Genomic DNA, 26937 nt, shown 5'->3' with positions numbered 1-26937 from the left:
CATTGTGTAACTCATGCCATCAACATTAGCAGGATGCTTATATTAGAGCCTCTTATTGCGTGTTTTGTTTGGGTTTCCACCGGCGTGGAATTACCAAAAATAGAGAGTGGATAGAGAGGGCATAGCCTAACATATAAAACAAGAAAAGACGCCGTGTAATCCATTTATGCCAACAAAGTAACTGTATTCTTAGTATCACCTATTTAAGCGGTAACTGTAACGGAATACAGTTACTCATATTTTGTATTTTAAATACAGTACGTAACACCGGTATTCTGTTACTCCCCAACACTGGGGAGCATGTAAAGACCAGTTCTGCCTACCTGCTGGCTTCATTCCTTGCTAAAAGATTGAACTGGTTTGTTTACATTGGAGTTGAACTGAATACTCAGAATATTCACCTTACCTGTTTACCCGCCTGCTCATCCTCCAGCTGACTCCTCATACTTGGAAGACAAACTAGTGAATGTCACCCTCCACTCTGGACAGCTCTGCCAACCTTTGCAGTCAGCTTTTCCTCCATTGTCCATACTTTCTGTGGACATTCCATGAAACAACTCACCTGGACTACCCGCTGTTTCCTCTTCCTCAGACTTGCCTCCCCTGCACCAGCACTTTCCACCTCTGGATTCGTGTCTTTTATCAGTCAGTTTGCTTCTTGTGTTTAATAAACCTCTTGAAAGAACATTACACACTGTGTCAAAGAGATTGAAATTCCCCAGCTTATCTTTATCCAAAAGTGGAATAAAATGACTTAACATCTAGCTGTGGCAGGGGTGTAGTCTTTGGGCGGCGCTGCAGGGGAGGGGTGGTGCAGCGGGCTCAAGGAGACTGAGGGGGCAGGTGAAGGTCATTTGCCTAAGGAAGTCTGTTCCGTTCTTCAGCGATGTGGAAGCGGAAGAGAGAGGAGTGGAACGTGAGGTCGGCTGGAAAGCTGGCCTAACTGAGAACAGGTGCAGAACCAAAGATCGTTGTGTTCAACAAAGCTAAAGTAAACAGTCACCTGAGCATCGTGTGGACTCTGGATCATTCAGAGTGGTGCTGAAACCCACACTATCATATCCAACCTCAGCCTGCACTGCCCACGCAGCCGATTCAGCTGCTGGCCCAGATGCTGGCAGAGATGGCGGCCATTCGTAGCGAGCAAACTGCCCGAGGGATCAGCTGGACACCTGCGGGACCAGGCTGAGCAACAGATGCAAGTGGTAGGAAGGTGTCCAGTTTTACTGCAGGTAACATGTACGTGTAACGTCGTAGTGACAAATAAAGGCTCATCATCATCATCATCATCATCAGGTGCTGGAGCGGCTGGTTGGGGTCACCATGTCGCCCCTCCCCCCTCAGCTGCCAGTTACGATGCACCAGATCAGAGAGCGATGACCTGCAAGATTTCCTGGAGGCCTTCCAGGCCAAGGCAGAGGTTGCTCTGATGATCTGATGGGTGCGCTGCCATTGGCCAACGAGCTTGGCAGCTGAGGTCACCCTGGTGGAGGATCACCTGGCTGTAGGGCAGAGGGAGTGGAGAAAGCCAGCTACCCGTGCCGGGGGGACGTGCGAGGAGGAGGCCTCTGGCTCGCTCCAGCCTTTTTATGGTTTCAGTGATACAGAGTTCAAGTAGTACAAACAAACAAGAAAACACCCACAAATATTTACTAAAATGTTTTGCTTATTTTTTAAAATTTCAAATATTGTATAACAAGACAAAACTGCAAACATGACAGCAGATTTTTAACTGACTGAAGCCTTTCATTGAACTACCAAATAAACACATTGGTCCTCTCTGTCTGCTCACACATGTGGCAGCACTGCTGCTGTCATTGTGTTCATATTTAAAAAAATCAAACTGCAGACATAAGTGACACATTAGTTTGTGACTCTTTCACTGAACTAACACAGCCTCAGCATGTTTGTGCTCTCTGCTCATGTCGCCTTCATATTAAATCATTTTTGGCTTTTTAAAAACTTATGTGAACATTGCGCTCAACAACAAACAAATCCTCCCTAACAAAAAAGTCACTTCAAGGGCCAAACTGCATTAGATTTCTTCATGTTAACATACGGGCCACAAGTAGGGGTGACGTGGGCTGCAAGTGGCCCCCAGGCCACAGGTTTGAGACCCCTGGCTTAGATAGTATGTGTGTGAGAGACAGGGAAGCATGTGGTTGAGCTAATGAAAAATCATGTTGAAGTAAAAGAGCATATAAATGAATGAGAAAATATGATCACTGTAATTTTAACAAGTGAACTTTGAGAGAGCTACAAGGTGTGACTCAATATCGGATGGTGGGGGCATTGAGGAGGGGAGGGCAAAGAGAAAGAGCATGTATAAAGACCATGTGAAGACAGAATAAGTGGTTTCACTGGTGAACAGAGGACTAAAAAGGACCTTGGAATTCACAGTTTCCAGTTTACATCAACAAACTCCACAGGGATTCGTTTTTTCCAAACCACTGTGGATTACTAGATGGAATTACTATTTGGGGAGTTTATGCTGCTCAGTATTGCTGTTGGATAGGTGCATAGAATAATTTTTTACCTTTTTGCAGAATTTTACTTTAGGAAGCATGCTTCATCCTTCACAGGTAGGAGGAGACTTTTTGTAGGTTATTCTATTCTCTAAAGTTAACAGACCCCTGGGGCTTCAGTAAAACCTAGCAAATTTCTAAGTGCCATAGACCATCGGGGGCACCTGCAATTACGAGGAAAGTGGGGTAGATATTTGGATGAAGGTGGTTAGAAACTGGGCTTAGTTTCTGTTAATCTGTTAGGGTAACACAAAGGATCAGAGATTCAGACCCTTTGAATGGACAGCTGGTCCAGACCTCCTGTACAGGGCTTACTGGGATCATTTTGGCTCAACTTTATACACTAGTTCTTGGACAGGATTTAGCTGAATGCACTCCACAGATATGCACTGAGCTTCAACCTACAGCCAGTATGAAGCCAGTACGATTGGTGAAATCTGGCATTTGAAACTTGATAATATCATCAGGTTTCATTTTAATTGCCAGCTGCTGTTTTTGGCCTAACCGTTTCCATGAACACCAGTCTGCTCTGCATCATTTCTGTAAACTGATCAGTTTATCCAGCATTAAACTGCACCGTGACTATTTTCATGGAACCGTTGAACACCACAAAATTATTGTATTTAATTTTGAGATAGATAGATAGATAGATAAGAAGTAGGACACTGCCTGTAAGGTTTCAGCTTCCATTTGATCAAATATCACTTGCTGAGCATGTGAAATAAATTCTCCTCTCTCTCTTCTGTAATTGATTTTCTCCATTGGAGAGTGAATTTATTACAAATTAATGTCTTTTCCTTCTGGAGTCACTGAACCTTTATCTCACAGATTGTGGTGCAAACTGCAAAGGAAGAGTTTGACTTTGGTGATTATTGCATTGGAAATTACCTGCCAATTAAAAGTGTTCCATTTATAACTCTGCCTTGTGTTTTCTTGTAGGTGGCCTCTGTGTTACACTTCTCATGTAGTCTACTAATCAGGTGCAGTCAGGTTTTTGTAGTGCTCCGTGTCCCTTATCCCTCTATCATGTTCAGTGGTTGATGTGGACCCAAATGCAGACTCTGAGGACAGAACTGATAAAAACAAAAATTGACCTTTATTTACACAAAGCAGTAGACGGAACGACGACAGGTTATAGATAATAGGAAACACAACAGGGCCCTATGTTACATGGCAAATTAATATACCCAGGGTGTCCTTCTGCTCTCTAACATGAGCTATCAGCATAATCACATGAAGCTGGTGATCAGCTCAGCAAGTTAAACACAGGGTTTCTCCTGTGTGTTCACAGGAAAGGGGTATTTCAGGAATCATATGACTTTTCTTCCACAGAAAATGAGTGTAATGAGTCTATCGATCAATCAAATGAATTTCATATTGATCTGCACAAGCGTCTGCTCCTTTACCGCGCTGTGGGAACGTAAGCTTTAATGTTAAAGTAGATCCAGGTTAAAGTTTGAGAGCTCTGCTGTGCAGCCGTCGCCTTAGCAACAAACAGCAGCAGTGACAGTGCAGCATTTATAGGGATCATTTTTTGTGGGAGAAAATCATACGAGCCATAAAACACTCCGTTGTGATTGGTCAGATGCTGCCAGAGAATTTAATTATACTTGAGATAGACTGATAGTTGGTATTGGTCTGGCGAGTAACCTTCAGTAATAGTAATAAATCACACAGCAATAGTACATTCATGTAGTTTTAAAAAGCATGACGATATATTTGGTAATCCCAAGTATTCAGAATACATTACTCTCATTGAGTAACTTAACAGAATACGTTACAAAATAAGGGGAATGTATTCTGTAATCTGTAGTGGAATACATTTAAAAACATCTGATATAAAGGCAGGGCTGTCAGTGTCCCTGAATCTTCTCACGCTGTCCTGCCTGTTTTCTCTCTGTCGGTGTGTGTGTTTTGTGGGCGTGTTATTTACCTTTTTCCTGAGGTTGATCTTCCTGGTCTCACCTCCCTGTCACTCACTCACCTGTAAGCACTGTGCTAATAAACTCACCTGCAGCTCATCACAGGATTAAGTTGGCTGCTTAAGGATCAAGCACTGAACAAAGTGAGGCTTTGTCCTTTTGTGCCAGAACTGTATTCCTTAACTGTGTTTCAAAACAATCTTCATCTCCACAGTGACACCTGCTGGCCCATCGCCACATCTTGATAATACTATTCTGTGAAACTGATGCACACAAGCACAATAACTAACAAAGACAGACTGTCAATAATGGCACAAACAAGACAAGAGAAATACTGAGCCTGACAACAAGCTGTGACTGTAATGAACAACGTGTTCAGCCAAATCCTCTAATATTTGTGTTGCTCACAGTAAATCAGCTTATAAAATAAAACATACTGATAAGAGACTGCTGTGTTTACTGAGAAATCCACACAGGTTCCCAGCTGTTTCTGGACTCAGCTGGCTTGTCAGCCTTGCTCACAGCCCTCAAAGTCTGGTTGTGAGCCTTACCAAGAAAGGAGCTACAGGGCAACACCAACGGAGTCAGGCAGCAGTGGCACCTGCATCTGGGAAGGCTGCGGCTGAGCAATGTCCTCAAATGTGAACACAGGTGCCACAGGGTACTCATGGAGGGCAACATCCAGAGCCCTGGATCCACTGCCAATAAATCAAGAAAGTGAGCCTGGCCCGATTCTGTCCGGTGGAGCTAGCTGGAGGCTATCCACAGGACAGGCCATACTCCTCAGAGGAGAGGACAAAGTCAACATCATGCTCCTGATAGCTGCCCTCAACTGGCTCCCACCCGGGGCCTGGGGCCAGAGAGGGGCTGCTGAAGAATGGGGCTTCTACCGGCCTCACAGCAGGTAGAGGCTGAGACCCCTGTTAAGGGCTTGGACACTCACCCTTAGCCAGTGAGGCATTCACTTTCCCACCTTGGGCATATCAAAAAGTGGAGAGCCAGCACGCTTGGAGCCATAAAATCAAGTACAGGCTCCTCTGGTACAATGTTGATAACACAGATACAGCACACACAGATCACGCCCATCCTCCAGGGCACATCCCACAAAATTATGGCACACTTGGTTTGCCATACTCCCTCGGAGGCAGAGACAGGCGTGACCGGGAACAGGAAAATAATACACAACACACATTTCCCTTCTGTTTCACCAAATGTACACTAACTCACAAAACTGAGCTTATGGTTGGTCTTATGGTGGGTCATGCAACATAAAAACAGACCGGGCTCTCGTAGTACGAAGCTCTCACTCGCCACCAGGACGGACCACAGCCACGAACTAGAGTCACTACAGAGGATCTTTTCTCTCTTATCTCTTTTCTTGGGGCAGCAGTTTTAAAGATAAGCTGTGGGGCGTGTCTTAAAGAACTATCCAGGTGCCCTGACAAAGGAAGATCAGTTCCCATACTTGAAATATGCAACAAAGTGCAAAGATAGTCTACATGTGACAGAAAACTACACTTTGGAGCAGTACTTTGAAACATCTGCACTTCAGAAGTTCAACACAGCGTTGAAAGGTCAGTATCAAGCTTCCCATCCCTAGCAGTAACTCGATCAGTGTCCGATTGTTGCACCAACCAGGTAACTACTCAACCTCACTTCTGTCCTGTTTTCCATTTGTCGTACCTCGGAATAATCCTTCAAGATGGCGCGGCCACGTCCAGACGCCTTCCTGACCGTTCCGCTCCGACTATCCACTTTTCTTGTTTTTTATTTATTTTTTGCACTGGTTTACATTCCAAAATCCTCTAGTCTTATAGTATACGACGGCAGATCACTTGTAAACATCGGTGACAAGGTTGCACATCTTATCTTGGACATTTTAAACCTGACCCATCCTGGCCGCCAGAGATTCTCGCGCGCCGGAGAACAAAGGACGGGCCGCTCATCCGAGGCGTGAGAACAAAGAAGCACTGGGGAAGCGCGCTGGCATTAGGAACAGACTGAGACAGCAGGCGCGATCGCGCACCACTGCCCAGTATCCTACTGGCCAACGTACAATCCATGGAGAACAAACTCGATGACCTAAGAGCAAGAGTCACCTTCCAACGTGACATGAGGGACTGCAACATTCTGTGCTTCACGGAGACATGGCTGACCCCCACCGTGCTGGACCAGGCCGTAACTCCGTTGGATTCATTCTTTGTGCTCCGCGCGGACAGAACGGCAGAGTCGAACAAAACAAAAGGTGGAGGAGTGTGCTTCATGGTAAACAGAAAGTGGTGTGATGCCAGGAGCATTTCTACTCTTTCCAGCAGCTGCTCGCCACATCTGGAATTCCTGAGCATTAAGTGCCGCCCTTTCTATCTGCCCCGTGAGTTCAACTCGGTCATCGCCACGGCAGTCTACATCCCACCCCAAGCGGACACAGGTATGGCTTTGTCCGAACTACATGATGTGCTGAGTTCGCTTCAAAACAAAGATCCGGGCGCAGCCCTCATTGTAGCAGGAGACTTTAATAAAGCGAACCTCAGACAAGTCATGCCAAACTTTTACCAGCATGTCTCGTGTCCAACAAGGGGGGACCGAATTTTGGATCACTGCTACACACCATACAAGCAGGGCTACAAAGCCGTCTCACACCCGGCTTTTGGGAAGTCTGACCACAATGCCATCTTCCTCATCCCCCAGTATAAACAAAACATACGGAGGGAAGAAGTAACCACAAGGGAGGTGAAACGGTGGTCTGCCCAATCAGAAGCTACGCTACAGGATGCACTCGGCGACGCCGACTGGGACATGTTCAGAGCATGCGCAGTCAACATCAACGAAGTTTACGGAAGTAGCAGTAAGCTTCGTCAACATGCTAGCGGAGGAGATTATCCCCACTGCGAGAGTCACCACATTCCCTAACCAGAAACCGTGGATGGACAGATCGATCCGCGCTGCAGTAAACGCCAGGACCGCCACCTACAACGCGGGTCTCGCCACTGGCGATATGAGCGCCTACAAAGCGGCATCATACGGCGCGGCGCGCGCGATGAGATGCCAAACGCCGGTACCGGGGCGTGTGGAGTCCCGCTTCCACCAGGGCGACACACGGAGTATGTGGCACGGACTACCCACAATTACAGACTACAAACCCAGGGACACTGCGCCCGATCAACGCCGACTCTGCATTCACCAATGAGCTGAACCAGTTCTCACGCCCGTTTCGAGGTTAGCCAGGCGGCTAATGCCATCTACCGCTGGACTACCGAGGACAATGACGTCATCAACGAGAGACCGGTGACCAGCTTCCGCGGAGCATGACGTCCGAGCGGCATTGAGGAGAGTGAACACAAGGAAAGCGGCGGGGCCAGACGGCATCACCGGCCGTCTGCTGCGCTGCTGTGCTGACCAGCTAGCAGGTGTGTTCACTTACATCTTCAACGAGTCCCTGGCGAAGTCTGTGGTCCCCACATGCTTTCAAAAGATCCACCATCATCCCTGTGCCCAAGAACAGCAAACCCTTATCCCTGAGCGATTACGCCAGTTGCACTGACCTCGGTAGTCATGAAGGTGTTTGAGAGGCTGCTGAAGAACATCATCTCCTCCTCCATCCCAGACTCCACAGATCCGCTCCAGTTAAGCCACCGACCCAACAGATCCACTGAAGACACCATCGCCCATGTCCTGCACACCACCCTCAGCCACGTGGACAAGAAACAGGGTAACTATGTGAGAATGCTGTTTGTTGATTACAGTTCAGCGTTTAACACAATAGTGCCCAGCAGACTGTTAAAAAAGCTGAGGGACCTGGGACTCAACAGCCATCTGTGTGCATGGGTGTTGGACTTCCTCACCGGCAGAACTCAGGTGGTGAGGGTGGGTGGGTGTGTCTCCGACAGCATCACCATCAACACAGGAGCACCACAGGGTGTGTCCTCTTGCCACTGCTCTACTCCCTCTACACTTCGGACTGTGTGGCCACCACGGCTCCAACACCATTGTGAAGTTTGCTGACGACACAGTGGTGTTGGGTGCCATCTCCAACAGCGATGAGGCGGCCTACATGGACGAAGTGAAGAATTTGGCATCATGGTGCCAGGACAACCACCTCCAGCTGAACGTCAGCAAGACCAAGGAGCTGGTGGTGGACTTCAGAAGGAGTCAGCACAGAGACTACAAACCCATTTTCATCAATGGAGCTCCAGTGGAGAGGGTGCAGTCCTTCAAATATCTTGGTGTCCACATCTCCTCAGACCTGACATGGGCTGCCCACATTCAGGTCCAGACCAAGAAGGCTAGGCAGCGCCTGTATCACCTCCGACAACTAAGGAAGTTCAGGGTCTCTCCAAAGATCCTCAGGATCTTCTATACAGGCGCTGTGGAGAGTATCCTCACACAGAACATGACAGCGTGGTTCGGGAACAGCTGTGTGAAGGACCAAAAAGCTCTCCAGAGAGTGATCCGTACAGCAGAACACTGCTGCAGGATTGCTCTCCCCCCACTTCAGGACACCTACACCAGGAGATGCCGGACTAGAGCAACGCAGATACTGAAGGACCCGTCCCATCCTGGCAACAAACTGTTCCAACTTCTACAATCTGGTAGAAGGTTCCGCATCATCCGGGCAAGGACAGAGACTCAAGAAGAGCTTCTATCCTCAAGCCATCCGGACCCTAAACCAACACCCCCCATAATTGACTGAGACTCTCCTCCAGACACTCAATTCGTTTAACTTCCTTTAACTTTAAATATGTTTATATTGTCCATTCTGTAAAATAGTCAGATGTCTATTCATATTAATGTACAGAATTCACCTGCTGCTGCTTCTACTGCACATTCACCCAATGTATATACTATATATATATATATTTATAATGTTATTCCTCTACCCCCCCCATGTTTTTGCACATGTCGAGGATCGTGTCAGGATACATTTCACTGTGTGTTATACTTGTATAACTATGCATGTGACAAATACAGAACCTTGAACCTTGAACCTAGTTTCTGTCCAGACCTCTCTGCATATGTAAGTGACTGTTAGTGTGTGTGTGTGTGTGTGTGTGTGTGTGCCTACCCATGAACTGTCTGCTATTTCACCTGGGAATTCATTATTGATGGTGCCAATTCTGTTTGTTTCTCATTAGCATATGGGTCTAGCATTCCGACGGGCCATGGCAGGGACTTAACAGACACAAAGACCACAAAGGGGAACTAAGATTATCTGTAACCAAGAATAAGAACCTAAGTTACAAGTAACAAAAAAACAGGAAGGAACATATCAAAACACAGGCATGCGGCGAACAGAGAGTGGACCCATATGCCAGACTCATCTGACAGAAGTTTAAATTAACCACATATTTTCTGGCAAAAGATGAAGCAATAAAGCTGACTTGAAGCTAACAGATGGATGGCAGCCAACATATCATAAGGGAGAACGTGACAGAGAGCAGAGGGAGACGCAGATCATTTAAACACAGGAGGGGATTGGGGCAAAGCGGACACACCTGGGGAACGCAGCTGAATAGAATCTGACTGAGGAGACAGGGGAAGCAAAACTGAACACAAAATGTGAGACTATCAAAATAAAACAGGAAGTAACATACACTGAGACTCAGACTACGACAGACTGGGAAGACAAAGGAGCGAAACACAAAGGCTGTGTCCCAATTCAGGGTCTGCACGCTTGAAGTACGCATTTCAAGTGCGATTACATCACCGCCACGCGACGACGGCTGTCCCAATTCAAAGTGTACTCCAAATGCGCCGTCGATTTCCCCAAAATACTAGACAACCATGAACAACAAGAAATATAAAACTAGAAATATAAAGAAAGAAAGTAGGAAACCTGAACTCAAGAGACACTAATACTGAAAATATAGAACTAGAACATAAGTCATCCTAATCATCCAAAGAAAAGAAGAAACCACAAATCTATAACAAACACAAAAACTGGGGTGGAGACCCAGGACCACCAGGATGTTGGTTATTTCACTTTGTAAAGGAGTTCTGGTTTAGATTCTGTCTGCAGATATGTTCTTTAATCCACATACTGCACAAATATGTAGGACCCATTTGTGCAGTATTGCCAAAATTAGAATCATCCTGTCTCAGAGTGACGCTGAAAAACTAGTTCATGCAGTCATTACTTCCAGGCTGGACTACTGTAATTCATTATTATCAGGATGTCCTAAAAACTCGCTGAAAAGCCTTCAGTTACTCCAAAATGCTGCAGCAAGAGTCCTGACAGGGACTAGAAAGAGAGAGCAGATTTCTCCTGTATTGGCTTCCCTTCATTGGCTTCCTGTTAAATTGTGAAAAGATTTTGTTTATTATTCAAATAAGCTTTGCTTGTGATTGTGTAAACTCTGAATGACGATTCACCCTGATATGCTTTGCTTATGATTGTGTAAACTCTGAATGACGATTCACTCTGATAAACATGAAGCCTTGCCTATGCTTATCAAATGCCTGTGAAGACAAGTTCCTGTGTAAAGAAGAACGGAAAGTGTCACTTAAACAGATGTTTAGTATAGTATGAACAGAACGTTTTAGTAAGATATGCATTTGTCAGTTAAGCAATCTATATTCTGAGAACAGGCGGAGACTGCCTCCGTCTGCTGTGTAACCTACATGCCTATATAACCTGCAATAAAGAAGTGTACTGGTGTGACTCTCTCTCGAGACGTTCACCCATGTACATGTGATTGATTATATTGTCTCACTGTGTCTCTGTTTTACTTTGGCAGCCTTCTATTTGGGAGATTTCCCCCAACATTTCTTGGTCCTTCGGAGCCGGATGAGACAGCCTATTTAAAGCAGCTCTCACAGAAGGCGCCTCACCAGGTCCCGTCGGTGCGAGAAGCCCACGTTGAAGTCTGCCGGCAGCTCACGCACTAGACGCGTGATAAAACCCAAGAGCGTGAATTCGGGTCTTGGTCAACGTTTTACAAGCGGTCCGCACCGTCGGGGGCTGATCAGGTGCATCTGAAGAAACCAGCGCCAAGGTAAGACAGACTACTTTGAGATAATAAAGGTTTCGCAAAAAAACGAAAACGAAACTTAAAAGAAATAGACTCGTCCAAGAGAGACTGGAAGCATTAAGCTCGTCTTGAGGACTGGTAGTCAGCTCGCCCGCAGAGGGTTGGAAGCAGTAAAATAAATATTGAGCTCGTCTAAGAATGATTGGTAGCTCCCCGAAAGGGTAAAAATAGGCCTATAAGCTCGCCCAAGAGAGGCTGGAAGCACTACGCCGCTTTAAGGAAGCTGGTAGCGTGAACGCAGCGTTGAAACTGTCTGTCTTTTATTGTCTATTTTGTGGTGGAATAAGTTGATTTTACAGCACAATAAGGAGGCTGAACTATTCCACTGATTTGTTTACTGTTGGTCGCTGAAGTACTGGTGAACTGAGAGGAAGGTCGTGTTTTATCACATAAAGTCGACACCGCTTTTGAGAATAGCTCAAAAGTAGAAGGGCGTGTCAGCCACCTCTCTCTGTTCTCGTGCCAGCGAAAGCGCCGCAGGTGTGTGTGTGTATTACTAAGCGCTAAATACATAAAGAAATAAATAAAATAAGTAGAAATAAACATATAAAACAAATAAGAAAATGGGAAATAAAGCAACAAAACTCACTGCTGACGAGCAGTGGCTAGAAAAGAAATGTCCAGGCGCCGGACAAATTAGTGCATATAGATGGAGAAATCCAAAGAAAACTATGAGCAAACACTGGTAACAATGGGAAGGAAAAATTCTCTTTTAACTGGAAGAAACCTCCAGTACAACCAGCTGAGGGAGGGGCTGTAGCTCAGGAAGTAGGGGGTTTGATTCCTGGTTGCTCCAGTCTGCAGTCTGTTTACTTGGGTAAGAAACTAACTGTGAGTTGCATCTGTCAGAGTGTGAATGTTAGATAGAAAGCACTTAGAAGGAAAAAGCATTGAAAGTGATCGTGTTAATGGGTGAATGAGGCAGGTTGTATAAATGGCTTTGAGTGCTCACAGAGCAGATTGAACCAGTCCAATTGCATGAATAGTTTTTCAGCATCAATCTCAGATAGGATTTTTCTACTTTTAGAGATATTGCACAAAAGTATCCATCCTTTCTCTTCTGCTTATCCCTTTCGGGGTCATGGGGAGCTGGAGCCTCTCCCAGCTATCATAGGGCGAGAGGCAGGGTACACCCTGGACAGGGCGCCGGTCTGTCGCAGGGCTAACATGTTGTGCAAATGGAAATATTTGTTTAATGTGCACATTAAAAATGTACATGTACAGTGTTACTGAAGGCCAAGGTAGTGCCATCCAGAGTAAGCATTTGTGGCCATCCGATTGGGAATGTGGGACCTCCCTGCTGCTGCAGAGTCGGGGCGGTCTGCTTCTCTCAACCACAGGGAAAAGGGTAACGCTGCCTGGGTCTGGGTGCAGTTTCCCCCTCCAGGGGCAAGGGTACCTAGACCTGGGGTATAGAGTACGCTTGGGGAGTGTGATTGTGTGAACAGTGTCTATTTATGTCCATCTCCACGTTGGGTGAGTGTTGAGTAATTGCATATGAGAGCATGAGGGTGGGAATGGATGTTTGTATCTGTGTGTGCCTGTATGTCTGTCTATATGTCAGGTTGGGTATCAGACGCCACCTCTCTGGGGACATCTCAGGCCCTCCAAGGTATGGAGGCCTATCTCCCCCCACCACTTCCCCTGCCAGTGGCAGACGCCCTCAAACATCGGTGCGTTGGTGGTTCTTTGTGTCCGGGGATGGGCGTCCAGGTACACACCGGCTCACTCCTGGTGGCTGCTTGTCGGGGCCTGGAGCCTGGGGCTCGCTCGGGCCCCTTCGGGGGTGGGGTGCCTTCAGCCTCTCGGCCTGGAGCTCGGTCACTCTGGCACAGCTGGCTGCCGGCGGAGCTCACGGGCACGTCACTGCAACCCCCCTGGCTTCTGCTCCGCGGCTGCTGAGTGACCCCTCATCTGGGGCTCTCCTCAGTTCTTTCTGGGATAGTGGCGCGGCTGCCCCTCTGTTGGTCTTCCCTGGTCGCTTGTGTTCTGGGGGCCTCTGGATGTCTGGAGTCTTGATCTCCTCCATACCTGCTTCATGCCCTGGAGGACGGGGCAGTGGTTAAAGTTTGAGAGCTCTGCTGTGCAGCCGTCGCCTTAGAAACAAACAGCAGCAGTGACGGCGCAGCATTTATAGGGATCATTTTTTGTGGGAGAAAATCATACGATCCATAAAACACTCCGTTGTGATTGGTCAGATGCTGCCAGAGAATTTAATTATACTTGAGATAGACTGATAGTTGGTATTGGTCTGGCGAGTAACCTTCAGTAATAGTAATAAATCACACAGCAATAGTACATTCATGTAGTTTTAAAAAGCATGACGATATATTTGGTAATCCCAAGTATTCAGAATACATTACTCTCATTGAGTAACTTAACAGAATGCGTTACAAAATAAGGGGAATGTATTCTGTAATCTGTAGTGGAATACATTTAAAAACATCTGATATAAAGGCAGGGCTGTCAGTGTCCCTGAATCTTCTCACGCTGTCCTGCCTGTTTTCTCTCTCTCGGTGTGTGTGTTTTGTGGGCGTGTTATTTACCTTTTTCCTGAGGTTGATCTTCCTGGTCTCACCTCCCTGTCACTCACTCACCTGTAAGCACTGTGCTAATAAACTCACCTGCAGCTCATCACAGGATTAAGTTGGCTGCTTAAGGATCAAGCACTGAACAAAGTGAGGCTTTGTCCTTTTGTGCCAGAACTGTATTCCTTAACTGTGTTTCAAAACAATCTTCATCTCCACAGTGACACCTGCTGGCCCATCGCCACATCTTGATAATACTATTCTGTGAAACAGTGATGCACACAAGCACAATAACTAACAAAGACAGACTGTCAATAATGGCACAAACAAGACAAGAGAAATACTGAGCCTGACAACAAGCTGTGACTGTAATGAACAACGTGTTCAGCCAAATCCTCTAATATTTGTGTTGCTCACAGTAAATCAGCTTATAAAATAAAACATACTGATAAGAGACTGCTGTGTTTACTGAGAAATCCACACAGGTTCCCAGCTGTTTCTGGACTCAGCTGGCTTGTCAGCCTTGCTCACAGCCCTCAAAGTCTGGTTGTGAGCCTTACCAAGAAAGGAGCTACAGGGCAACACCAACGGAGTCAGGCAGCAGTGGCACCTGCATCTGGGAAGGCTGCGGCTGAGCAATGTCCTCAAATGTGAACACAGGTGCCACAGGGTACTCATGGAGGGCAACATCCAGAGCCCTGGATCCACTGCCAATAAATCAAGAAAGTGAGCCTGGCCTGATTCTGTCCCGGTGGAGCTAGCTGGAGGCTATCCACAGGACAGGCCATACTCCTCAGAGGAGAGGACAAAGTCAACATCATGCTCCTGATAGCTGCCCTCAACTGGCTCCCACCCGGGGCCTGGGGCCAGAGAGGGGCTGCTGAAGAATGGGGCTTCACCGGCCTCACAGCAGGTAGAGGCTGAGACCCCTGTTAAGGGCTTGGACACTCACCCTTAGCCAGTGAGGCATTCACTTTCCCACCTTGGGCATATCAAAAAGTGGAGAGCCAGCACGCTTGGAGCCATAAAATCAAGTACAGGCTCCTCTGGTACAATGTTGATAACACAGATACAGCACACACAGATCACGCCCATCCTCCAGGGCACATCCCACAAAATTATGGCACACTTGGTTTGCCATACTCCCTCGGAGGCAGAGACAGGCGTGACCGGGAACAGGAAAATAATACACAACACACATTTCCCTTCTGTTTCACCAAATGTACACTAACTCACAAAACTGAGCTTATGGTTGGTCTTATGGTGGGTCATGCAACCGCAAAAACAGACCGGGCTCTCCTAGTACGAAGCTCTCACTCGCCACCAGGACGGACCACAGCCACGAACTAGAGTCACTACAGAGGATCTTTTCTCTCTTATCTCTTTTCTTGGGGCAGCAGTTTTAAAGATAAGCTGTGGGGCGGGTCTTAAAGAACTATCCAGGTGCCCTGACAAAGGAAGATCAGTTCCCATACTTGAAATATGCAACAAAGTGGAAAGATAGTCTACATGTGACAGAAAACTACACTTTGGAGCAGTACTTTGAAACATCTGCACTTCAGAAGTTCAACACAGCGTTGAAAGGTCAGTATCAAGCTTCCCATCCCTAGCAGTAACTCGATCAGTGTCCGATTGTTGCACCAACCAGGTAACTACTCAACCTCACTTCTGTCCTGTTTTCCATTTGTCGTACCTCGGAATAATCCTAGTTTCTGTCCAGACCTCTCTGCATATGTAAGTGACTGTTAGTGTGTGTGTGTGTGTGTGTGTGTGTGTGTGTGTGTGTGTGTGTGTGTGTGTGTGTGTGTGTGTGTGTGTGTGTGCCTACCCATGAACTGTCTGCTATTTCACCTGGGAATTCATTATTGATGGTGCCAATTCTGTTTGTTTCTCATTAGCATATGGGTCTAGCATTCCGACGGGCCATGGCAGGGACTTAACAGACACAAAGACCACAAAGGGGAACTAAGATTATCTGTAACCAAGAATAAGAACCTAAGTTACAAGTAACAAAAAAACAGGAAGGAACATATCAAAACACAGGCATGCGGCGAACAGAGAGTGGACCCATATGCCAGACTCATCTGACAGAAGTTTAAATTAACCACATATTTTCTGGCAAAAGATGAAGCAATAAAGCTGACTTGAAGCTAACAGATGGATGGCAGCCAACATATCATAAGGGAGAACGTGACAGAGAGCAGAGGGAGACGCAGATCATTTAAACACAGGAGGGGATTGGGGCAAAGCAGACACACCTGGGGAACGCAGCTGAATAGAATCTGACTGAGGAGACAGGGGAAGCAAAACTGAACACAAAATGTGAGACTATCAAAATAAAACAGGAAGTAACATACACTGAGACTCAGACTACGACAGACTGGGAAGACAAAGGAGCGAAACACAAAGGCTGTGTCCCAATTCAGGGTCTGCACGCTTGAAGTACGCATTTCAAGTGCGATTACATCACCGCCACGCGACGACGGCTGTCCCAATTCAAAGTGTACTCCAAATGCGCCATCGATTTCCCCAAAATACTAGACAACCATGAACAACAAGAAATATAAAACTAGAAATATAAAGAAAGAAAGTAGGAAACCTGAACTCAAGAGACACTAATACTGAAAATATAGAACTAGAACATAAATCATCCTAATCATCCAAAGAAAAGAAGAAACCACAAATCTATAACAAACACAAAAACTGGGGTGGAGACCCAGGACCACCAGGATGTTGGTTATTTCACTTTGTAAAGGAGTTCTGGTTTAGATTCTGTCTGCAGATATGTTCTTTAATCCACATACTGCACAAATATGTAGGACCCATTTGTGCAGTATTGCCAAAATTAGAATCATCCTGTCTCAGAGTGACGCTGAAAAACTAGTTCATGCATTTATTACTTCCAGGCTGGACTACTGTAATTCATTATTATCAGGATGTCCTAAAAACTCCCTGAAAAGTCTTCAGTTAATCCAAAATGCTGCAGCAAGAGTCCTGACAGGGACTAGAAAGAGAGAGCAGATTTCTCCTGTATTGGCTTCCCTTCATTGGCTTCCTGTTAAATCCAGAATTGAATTCAAAATCCTGCTCCTCACATACAAGGTCTTAAATAATCAGGCCCCATCTTATCTTAATGACCTTGTAGTACCATATCACCCTATTAGAGCACTTCGCTCTCGCTCTGCAGGCTTACTTGTTGTTCCTAGAGTATTTAAAAGTAGAATGGGAGGCAGAGCCTTCAGTTTTCAGGCCCCTCTTCTGTGGAACCAGCTTCCAGTGAGGTGATCTGTGTGTGTGTGTGTGTGTGTGTGTGTGTGTGTGTGTGTGTGTGTGTGTGTGTGTGTGTGTGTGTGTGAGACACTATGTGGAGCTTGTCAAACAAAACAAACACCTGGGCTCATCAGACTCGTTACTGAAATGTATGAGAGCCCAAAATCTCAGAAGAACATAAAAAATATAAGAGCAAAGTATAACTGTTGTAAACAGGACAAGAGACGAATGCTGAACAAACTGGTTTGAATTCCAGTAAATGATTATCTGGATGAGTGCACTCTGTTGCTGTTTATTTCTAAGGTGATGGGTGCACAAAAGAAATTTGAAACCTTAAAGTGGATTCCTTTAAACATTAAAGCCTTCTGTCCCAAAGCTTAATAAAGGAATATTTATTGCATAATTATTGAATTTGTTGCAGATCACAGTGAGATTAATTTGACTGATTGAAGAGGTTTTCTTGGTACGTGTTCTGACTCAGCAGCAGATTACAATCAAGCAGAACGACAGTTACATCTTTTCTGCATCACCAACTGAATGCATCCACATTCCAAACAGATGCACTTCAGTCAGTGGTTTTAGTAAGCTATGGCTTAACAACTTTCAACTCAGTTCCATTCAGTTTTAGATATATAAAGTGCCAAATCACAACAACATTGGTCTCAAGGTGCTTTATATTGTAAGGTAAAGACCGTACAATAATACAGAGGAAACAGAAAAATCCCCAATAAACAGATGACCCCCTATGAGCAAACACTGGTAACAATGGGAAGGAAAAATTCTCTTTTAACTGGAAGAAACCTCCAGTACAACCAGCTGAGGGAGGGGCTGTAGCTCAGGAAGTAGGTGGTTTGATTCCTGGTTGCTCCAGTCTGCAGTCTGTTTACTTGGGTAAGAAACTAACTGTGAGTTGCATCTGTCAGAGTGTGAATGTTAGATAGAAAGCACTTAGAAGGAAAAAGCATTGAAAGTGATCGTGTTAATGGGTGAATGAGGCAGGTTGTATAAATGGCTTTGAGTGCTCACAGAGCAGATTGAACCAGTCCAGCTGCATGAATAGTTTTTCAGCATCAGTCTGCTTCTCTCAACCACAGGGAAAAGGGTAACACCACCTGGGTCTGGGTGCAGTTTCCCCCTCCAGGGGCAAGGGTACCTAGACCTGGGGTATAGAGTACGCTTGGGGAGTGTGATTGTGTGAACAGTGTCTCTTTATGTCTGTCTCCACGTTGGGTGAGTGTTGAGAGCATGAGGGTGGGAATGGATGTTTGTATCTGTGTGTGCCTGTATGTCTGTGTCTATATGTCAGGTCGGGTATCAGACGCCACCTCTCTGGGGACATCTCAGGCCCTCCAAGGTATGGAGGTCTATCTCCCCCCACCACTTCCTCTGCCAGTGGCAGACGCCCTCAGACATCGGTGCATTGGTGGTTCTTTATGTCCGGGGATGGGCGTCCAGGTACACACCGGCTCACTCCTGGTGGCTGCTTGTCGGGGCCTGGAGCCTGGGGCTCGCTCGGGCCCCTTCGGGTGTGGGGTGCCCTCGGCCTCTCGGCCCAGGGCTCGGTCACTCAGGCACAGCTGGCTGCCGGCAGAGCTCACGGGCACGTCACTGCAACCCCCCCCCCCGGCTTCTGCTCCGCGGCTGCTGAGTGACCCCTCATCTGGGACTCTCCTCAGCTCTTTCTGGGATAGTGGCGCGGCTGCCCCTCTGTTGGTCTTCCTTGGTCTCTTGTGTTCTGGGGGCCTCTGGATGTCTGGAGTCTTGATCTCCTCCATACCTGCTTCATGCCCTGGAGGTCGGGGCAGTGGCCCCCCCCACCCTCTAGCAGATCATTACATGAAGGAACCTTTTAAAAACAAGCGCGTTCATGCTCACAGGTGTACACACGGGTGATCACACACACAAACTACACCCTTTTTGGCTCCTACCTCAAAGCACACTGTGCGCTGTCGATCTTACGTGCTGCACAATAATGTTTAATATTTAGTATTTACTGTTAAACATAGATCATCGCGATGATGTTGTTTATTATATTGCTCTCTTTTTTGCTTGTTTTCTCTTTTTTCTTTCTCAACAGGTGATCCAGGTGATTGATATATGCATTTTTTGTCTGTTTGTTTTGTTGGTTTTTGGCCCTTTATCACCGTTCCTCTTCTCAGCTGTTTTTCTTTCCCTCTTTCTTTCTCCCCTTTCTTTTCCCCAGTCAAGTCTGTCCCGTATTTAGCAAGTGAAAATAAAATAAAATAAACAATAAAAGGTGAATCAAATAGACCAATACGGCAAGGCTGGGATGGTCAATTTGGTAAAGTAAATCCGTTGGGCATCTTTCTTCGCCTTTAGACAATAATTCTGATGACAAAAGAACCAAACGGGACAGGCGAGAAAAAAAAAAAGAGTAAGCATTTGTTTACACATCAGTTTTTAAGATTTTTAGGGCACAATAACCTCAGTTTGACCTGAAATTAAAAGCAGAAAATTAGAGGTCACTCTTTGTCTTTGAGACATTCTGGCACAGCTGATCATCTGCACAGCTCTCACGTTTGCCGAGCCTTCTAATGATATTGCCTAAGTGAACCATTTATAACGTAAATAAAACAGTTTTTACCATTTTCCGGATACGGGGGGCAAAATTAACCACTCTGTCTCTGTCTTTGGTTGATTAATAAAGTGAAGTGGAAGATTGCTTCCACTCCCCCTCCTCTGATTGTGCTTTAAGGATTCTGACAGTTAGTGTGACCTGATTCGTTTAAACTAACATAATCATCCTGCTGTAACCAGGTTTCTGTCAGGCAGAGTAAATCAATATGTTGATTAACTATTAATTCATGTACTATCAATGACTTAGAGAGACCTAATAATCCACATTTCACTGTTTTAGTCTTTGGAGCGATAATGGATACTTTATTGTTTTTTCTTTGTGATTTCTTTTTTAATGTTTAAATAGTTTTTTGATAATTTTTGGTTTGTATTTCGGTGGTGAGCAGATACAGTCTCCAGGGAGATGAAGGTTTGGGGTGCCAACGGGAGAAGCTGCAGAGAGGCATGTGAACACTGCAGCTCTGCTTCCTGGTCCCAACTCTGGAAATCATGTTTTGGGGGCAGGTTTAAAAAACTTGGCCAGATTTAGAAATGAAAGCAGCTCCATCCAAAGCGGGATGGATGCCCTCCTGATAAGACTGGACTTTCCCCAGAAAGTTCACATCATTTTGGTACAGCACTCACACAGACAGTAATTTAACAAGAACAAGTGGCTAAACATGTCACTCCTGGTCTGACTGGGCAGGGAACCAGAGAAAACTACAGAGTCTGATATTGTTTTGGAAAAGTTAATCCAGGTGTCAATGATAAATCTATGGAATTCACATTTATCTTGTCTCCTGCTTTGGCCTGAATAGTTACAGGCATTTCAAGGGTGTGAGGCTGGGTCTCCAATTCAGTCATCCTGGCCTCTAGAGCAGTAAACAGGCTACATTTATTAAATGTATCACTGTTACTGTCATGGCGAGTGCTGTGTGGCAGGCAGGATGAAGGATCCAAACGCAGGACTCAGAGACTGAATGATAAACTTAAGCGCAGCTTATTCGCTGGAAATACTTCATGAGAAATAATCTTCAAGAAAATCAAAACAAACCTCAAACACGTAAACTAAAAGCTGACGTGGACCCAAGAAACTAAGTACTAATGAATGAACATGTACTAAGAAAAAACTAAACCAGGAACGTGGAGCTAGAATTTTACCAGGAACACGAAGGGAGAGAAGGGGGAGCAGCTCGGTGGGAGTGTAGGTTAACAACACGACAACAAGCAGGGGGAGACTGAAAATACACAGGTAGGCTCGCGAGAGGACAGAGAACAGGAAGAAACACAGCTGTGTGTTGAGCTGGAACAAATCAGATATAATGAGACGAGGGAAGGCAAAACTAGATACACCTGTGTAGGAGACAGACTATCAAAATAAAACAGGAAATACGCCACGTACACACAGACACTGACTCAGAGACATGAGCTTAACCCTACAACATAAATGACATAGTAACAGAGAGAACATACGTAACAAGAGAATAAACACGGGGACAAAACTAAACCTAAGAAATCACAAACCCAGAAGAACTGGAGCACTTGAAATACTAAAGCAGCAACCAAAACACTAGTAGACATTAACCAAGATGAAACCAAAGATTAAAAATAATCAAAACACTGGGTCACCGACCCAGGACCGTGACGATTGCTAGTAGTAGTCTGGCAGGGTGTGATCTGCAACTCAGCTGCAGGGTGATGTAGCAGGTTAGGGGGAGGCTGGCAGGGCAGCTGTCATCAATTGCTTAATCATGTCTGACCTATTTTCAGTAGTCCACTGGGACCACAGGTGGAGACTCGGTAAGTAGCAAGCTGGGCCAAAGAGACATGGCCCCCGCAACCAAAGTCTGCTTTGTGCACAGTGGACTTGTTACAGTGGTGCCAAAACCCAGTCCACCATGTCGGACCCACAGCCTGCTTAGAGACTCCAACTACTGGTGCAAATAGTGGTGGAGCTTGCTGATATGCATCAGGAGCATTGGGCACAGCTGGAGAGACTGCAGGGCCAGACCAAGCGCCAGACGCAGGTTTTGGAGAAACTTGCCACTCCGTCTAGATCCTCTCCAGTGCCGCCGCTGCGCTCTCCGGCCTCGGCAGTAATGCTCCACTAATATAAATATACTTTAATACGTCTGGAAATTAAACATGCGGGCATGACCAATAGGGACATGTAATGTTTGTGGTGACACAAGTTTGCCCAACACTGCCTCTGGGGAGGAGGAGGCCAGTTCCAGTGATCCACCCATGGCAGGGCAATATGGGATATGATAAAACTCTGGAGCGAGTCACGGCCCAATTCGATTGGCCAGGCATCTGGGGGGATCTGGGCAGATGGTTCGCATCCTGCCCAGAATTTCAGCTGGTGAACCAGCCAGCTTTGCACCCATTACCAGTGAGGCATGGACCTCATTGGATCATCTCACCAGAGTCCACAGGTTATCATTTTGTATTTGCCCTCGTGGATTATGCAACACGGTATCCCAAAGCAGTATTGCTGCACAGCATCTCCACAGAGAGCGTTGGGCAGGCATTGTTTCAGGTCATCTCCAACTTGGCTTCACGAAAAAGATACAGACTGACCGGGGCACCTCGTTCATGTCTCGCACATCAAACGAACTGCACGAATCCAACATTTACCACCCACAGACTAACAGGTTGGTGAAGCAGCTAAACAAGACCTTAAAATCCATTATACATAAGTTCATTCATGAACAGAATTGGGATTGCTGCTGGACCCTCCACTGTTTGCAGTGTGGGAACTACCCACGGCTCCCACGGGACTTACTTTGAACTGCTGCTCGGCAGGAAGCCACATGGGGTGCTGGACCTAATTAAAGAAAACTGGGATCAAATTCCAAATCCCAGTAAGAGTGAAATTGTGTTATAGAGCTACACGTGTTAGGCAGGCTATCATGGAAAAGATGCTCCCGGGCCAGGAACAGCAGCACCTGTACAATAGGGGGTCTAAGCTCAGGCAATTTTCACTTGGAGAAAAAGTGCTTGCATTGTTCCCTTCATCCAGCTCAAAGTTACTCAGCAAGTGGCAAGGACCCTTCATGGTCAATCTGGCAAGTAGGTAATATTGACTATGAAGTGGTGTGATCAGACTGGGGAGGAGCCACAAAGATATATCACATCAGCCTCCTGAAAGCATGGAGAAAGGCTGAAACTGCTTAGTTAAGGAAAGAGATGAGAAACATGGGTCTATAGGTTTCTGTGTGGATTATTATCGACAGGTGAATGAGGAGGTGGAGTTTGATGCTCATCCAATGGCCTGGCTCAACAAACTCCTGAATGGATTAGGCACTGCTTGTCTTTACAAAACACACCAAGGGCTACTTGTAGATTCCTTTGTCTCCAGAATCCAAGGACAAGACAGCCTTCTCCGTTCCACACAGATATATATTTTTGAACATCACTTTTAATGGAAGCAACTTTTCTAATGTGCACCTCGAAAAATTACACAGTGTAGTAACCAAACGTGATATTCAAAGAGATATATCTGGACAATGATTTTGTTTTTGTTCAACTCAACCATAAAATAATGCCTGCATGCACCGCAGAAGCACTGTTGCCGTCCTCCATCTTTAAAATGTATTACTCTTCCAGGACCTGAAGCTCAGTAAAGCACCAGGGTCCTTATCAGTGTTTTCAGTTTTGGACTTTGTCACTGTTTAGTTTTCACGTTTCCTGTTTTATTGTGTTAGCCTCGGGCTGTGTGCATGTTGCACTTCCTGTGTCATTAGTTAGATTTAGTTCAGCTGTGTGTACTCACCTGTTTCTTGTCATCATTAGCCGGTCTATTTAAACCCTCAGTTTCTCTCCGTTCCTTGTCTTGTCATCGTCTAATCCATGTGTGTGTTTCCCGGTCTACTTCAGTCAGCCAGTCTTTCAGTTTCAGTTAGCTTACGTCCGTCCAGCCTTCCAAATAAATACCATCCACATCTTCAATCTGCCTGCGAGTCCTGCATTTGGTACACTCCCCCTCTCTCCACACCGTGACGCCTGACAACTTGACATCGACCAATCAGCTGAAAGGAAGAAAAATCTAGTCAAAATTCGTACTTGCAAGTTGAACCTCACACACATGCAAGTGAACTTGAACACAGAGTTTTACACGTAGTTTTTTTCTTTGTATCCATAAACAGACGTTTACCAAAAAAACTTGTAACTTGTGTAGTTATTTTTTACAAATACAGTAAAAAATCCTTTTTACACACAAATTTTCAGATATTTTGGTTTACAAGATTACAAAACTCACTTCACAACTATGCAGTCTGATTTCCAAGTACAAAATATTTATGACCACAATTTGAGCCCACAGCCCATGGTTCGTAGTAATGCAGCTCTCCTCTGCCGTCCTAATCCTGAGACCCCTTTGCACAGCGTTCAGAAGAGTTATTGACTGACCCAGAACCATGGCAGTGTGTGATTTGGGGATTTGTTTGTATTCATGTACACACACCCCATTTTCCCAAGACTTCAGGAGGGACACACAGCTAAAAAAAACTAGATGAAGTTCCCATCAATCCATCCAGTCTCTTCCACTTATCCTTTTTCAGGGTCATGGGGAGCTGGAGCCTATCCCAGCTGTCTTAGGGTGAGAGGCAGGGTACACCCTGGACAGGTCGCCAGTCTGTCGCAGGGCGATGAAATTCCCAAAATCCGAAAAGCACATCCAGAATCTAAAATTGTGTTTGTATTCAGTCGTTATTTGGGAGTTTAAATTTAATAAATTCCAAGTTAGAAAACAAGTTAACAGAACTCAGACACAGAAACTCACCACTGCTCACACTGTGTGTGGACAGGAAGCCGTCCTGGTTCTAAATTTAGAGGCAAAGCCTCTTATCAGTTCACTGCTGCCTTTGTTAAGGAGCACAACACCTGCTGCTCCTGACCAGGGTCTACTCCACTTTAATCTGCATGGCCCAATCCAGACAGTCGTAACAACAACGAGCTGCTGCAGGTACCACTGCACACTATCACAAGAAAACATGCACTTCGCAATATCTGCTTTTGTTCTATTAAACACAAAAACAGCTGCAAAGAGCAACTGAAGTCACTGCTGTGTTAGAATAAGTAACAGTGTGCTTAGTACTGTTTTAATGTTTTGTTCCAACATGGTTTTCTAATAACGATGACAAGTACAGTAATACTCATTATTACATTATCAGGAAAACGGGGAAAAAACTGTATCAGTTTTTATAAAGCTTTTTTAAGTTTTATAAAGCCTTATGAAGGGAATCGTTTTAGGGCACCAGTGTTACATCCCTGAATTAATGTGACTTCATGTGCACCAAACTGCACAGCTCATACTTTTGTAAAAGGACTTTTCCACAGAAAATGCTCCATGATTCAGACACCTTTAACACCTTTAGTACCAAAGTATAGGCGTGGGGCAGGTTAATGCTTCACTGCAGTGAAACTGTAATAAACCCTGTCAAAAATCTCTAAACGTTTTCTTTCTCTCTAATAATGTTGTCTTAACTTCAGATCAAGTTTTATGTTTTATTAAAGACTGTCTCGTTTTATTGCTACCTCCAGGTTAACACCCTGATGTTGCCCAGTTAATGCACAACGGCGCTGTTTGGATGTTTTAAAAGTAAAATACACTCACAGTGCGGTTCAGCAGGTCTTCCTCGTATAGCGGTGTCCGGTCAGCGAAGAAAACAAAGGGCGTCCTTGTTGCACTGCTCCCGTTGGCTCAGCAGACGGCTGAGAAAGACCTCTGAAGTTACCGCGTCATGTGGTTCCTCTGCGCCACAAACACCATCACGGACACGTCACTTACCCACTTTCCCGTTTATACCTTTAGCTGGTAAATCCTGAATAAAATAAGTTTTAAATTCGGTATTGGGGGAAACAGTAATGAATACATATGAGCTGGAAAATATATCAACATGTTTACTATAATGACCTAAAGACAATTCAAGTCCTCTGATGACAGAGCAGAAAGGTGAACTTTACTACAATTACAAAATGAAGCTTGGAAAAAAATAGATCCTGGAGTCAAACACGTGATAAAACAGGCTTTTGTGTACCATTCACTACACGTTGTTGGTTTGTTAATGTCACACTGGCTACAAACTATACTGCAGCTAAAGTACGTTGATAGTCATGTTTCACCTTTAACAACAGCATCTCTGTTCTCGCGCTTTCATTGCAGACGCATTTGTGTCCTGCTTTGTGTTTCTTTGTCCACAGCACGTGCTGCAGAGACATCTTGTGGTCATCTTGTTTTATGGGTTGTGATTGTTATTTTAGAAATTCGAAACCAAACAACATAATATAACTTCACACGTTTAAATGAGATAAAAGACTCTTGATAGCTTACAGGAAACTGAATCTGCATGTGAGCTGACTGAATCCTCCATATTGTTGCTGGCTTTCTAATTTCGGTGGTACTTGTATACACCGCCAGCTCCATCATAGCGTCAGACAATGTTAAGCTTTATGTCTGTCAAGCACTGTTACTGGATGCTGGAAGGGCCATTATTTAAAAACAAGTCTAACATTTATAATAACGAATAAAGCATTTGTTCTTCGTATATGGTTTAATTTTTAGCTGGATTAAATCGTTGACTATTTCAGAATCAGAATCCATGAAACGTTATTAATCTCAGAGGGAAACTGAGCTGTCATAGCTGCACACATACGACAGACACCAAGCAATCATACAAAGTACAGAAATAGAGATATACCTGTAATATCCCAGAACATTAGTGTTAATACTTTAATATTAATGTTTATATTTATGAGTGCACAGGTGTGCACTTCACAGACATAACAGGAAGGGATATTGATTCATCTATTTTGGAGAGCATCCTGTATATTTTTGACAGTAACTTGGGAGTTTTGAGAAACTGTACCACACTTGATGGTGTTTTGTAATTTGACTTGATTAGGTTTACATTTCTTTTTTATTATAGATTTCATTGGTTGATATTCTAAAAATCTTTGATGCTTTCAAAGCGTTCATGTCGTCTGATGTTTGAACTGATAAATGGTAGGTCTGAAATCTATATTATTGCATAGTGCCTGTTCTGCATCTAGCCAAGGCTCATCTAAGAGGGTGTGTTTGAACCAT

At 45.2% G+C, this 26937-nt stretch overlaps 1 protein-coding gene across 1 annotated transcript in view; it reads right to left on the bottom strand.

The window, feature by feature from the left end:
* Positions 1–25558, bottom strand: part of gal3st4 (galactose-3-O-sulfotransferase 4) — a 44453-nt gene extending 18895 nt beyond the window's left edge. The window contains exons 1-2 of the mRNA XM_039609182.1: positions 25468–25558; positions 23626–23881 (exon numbers count right to left, since the gene is read on the bottom strand). Coding sequence (XP_039465116.1) covers positions 23626–23642 — 17 coding nt within the window. The 5' untranslated portion in view covers positions 23643–23881; positions 25468–25558. The remainder of the gene's footprint in view (positions 1–23625; positions 23882–25467) is intronic.
* Positions 25559–26937: the final 1379 nt, after the last annotated feature.

The sequence above is a fragment of the Oreochromis aureus genome, linkage group 3, assembly GCF_013358895.1.
Source record: "Oreochromis aureus strain Israel breed Guangdong linkage group 3, ZZ_aureus, whole genome shotgun sequence".
NCBI lineage: Eukaryota > Metazoa > Chordata > Actinopteri > Cichliformes > Cichlidae > Oreochromis > Oreochromis aureus.
The sequence above is the reverse complement of the archived record's forward strand: the minus strand, read 5'-3'. Positions and strand labels throughout refer to the sequence as shown.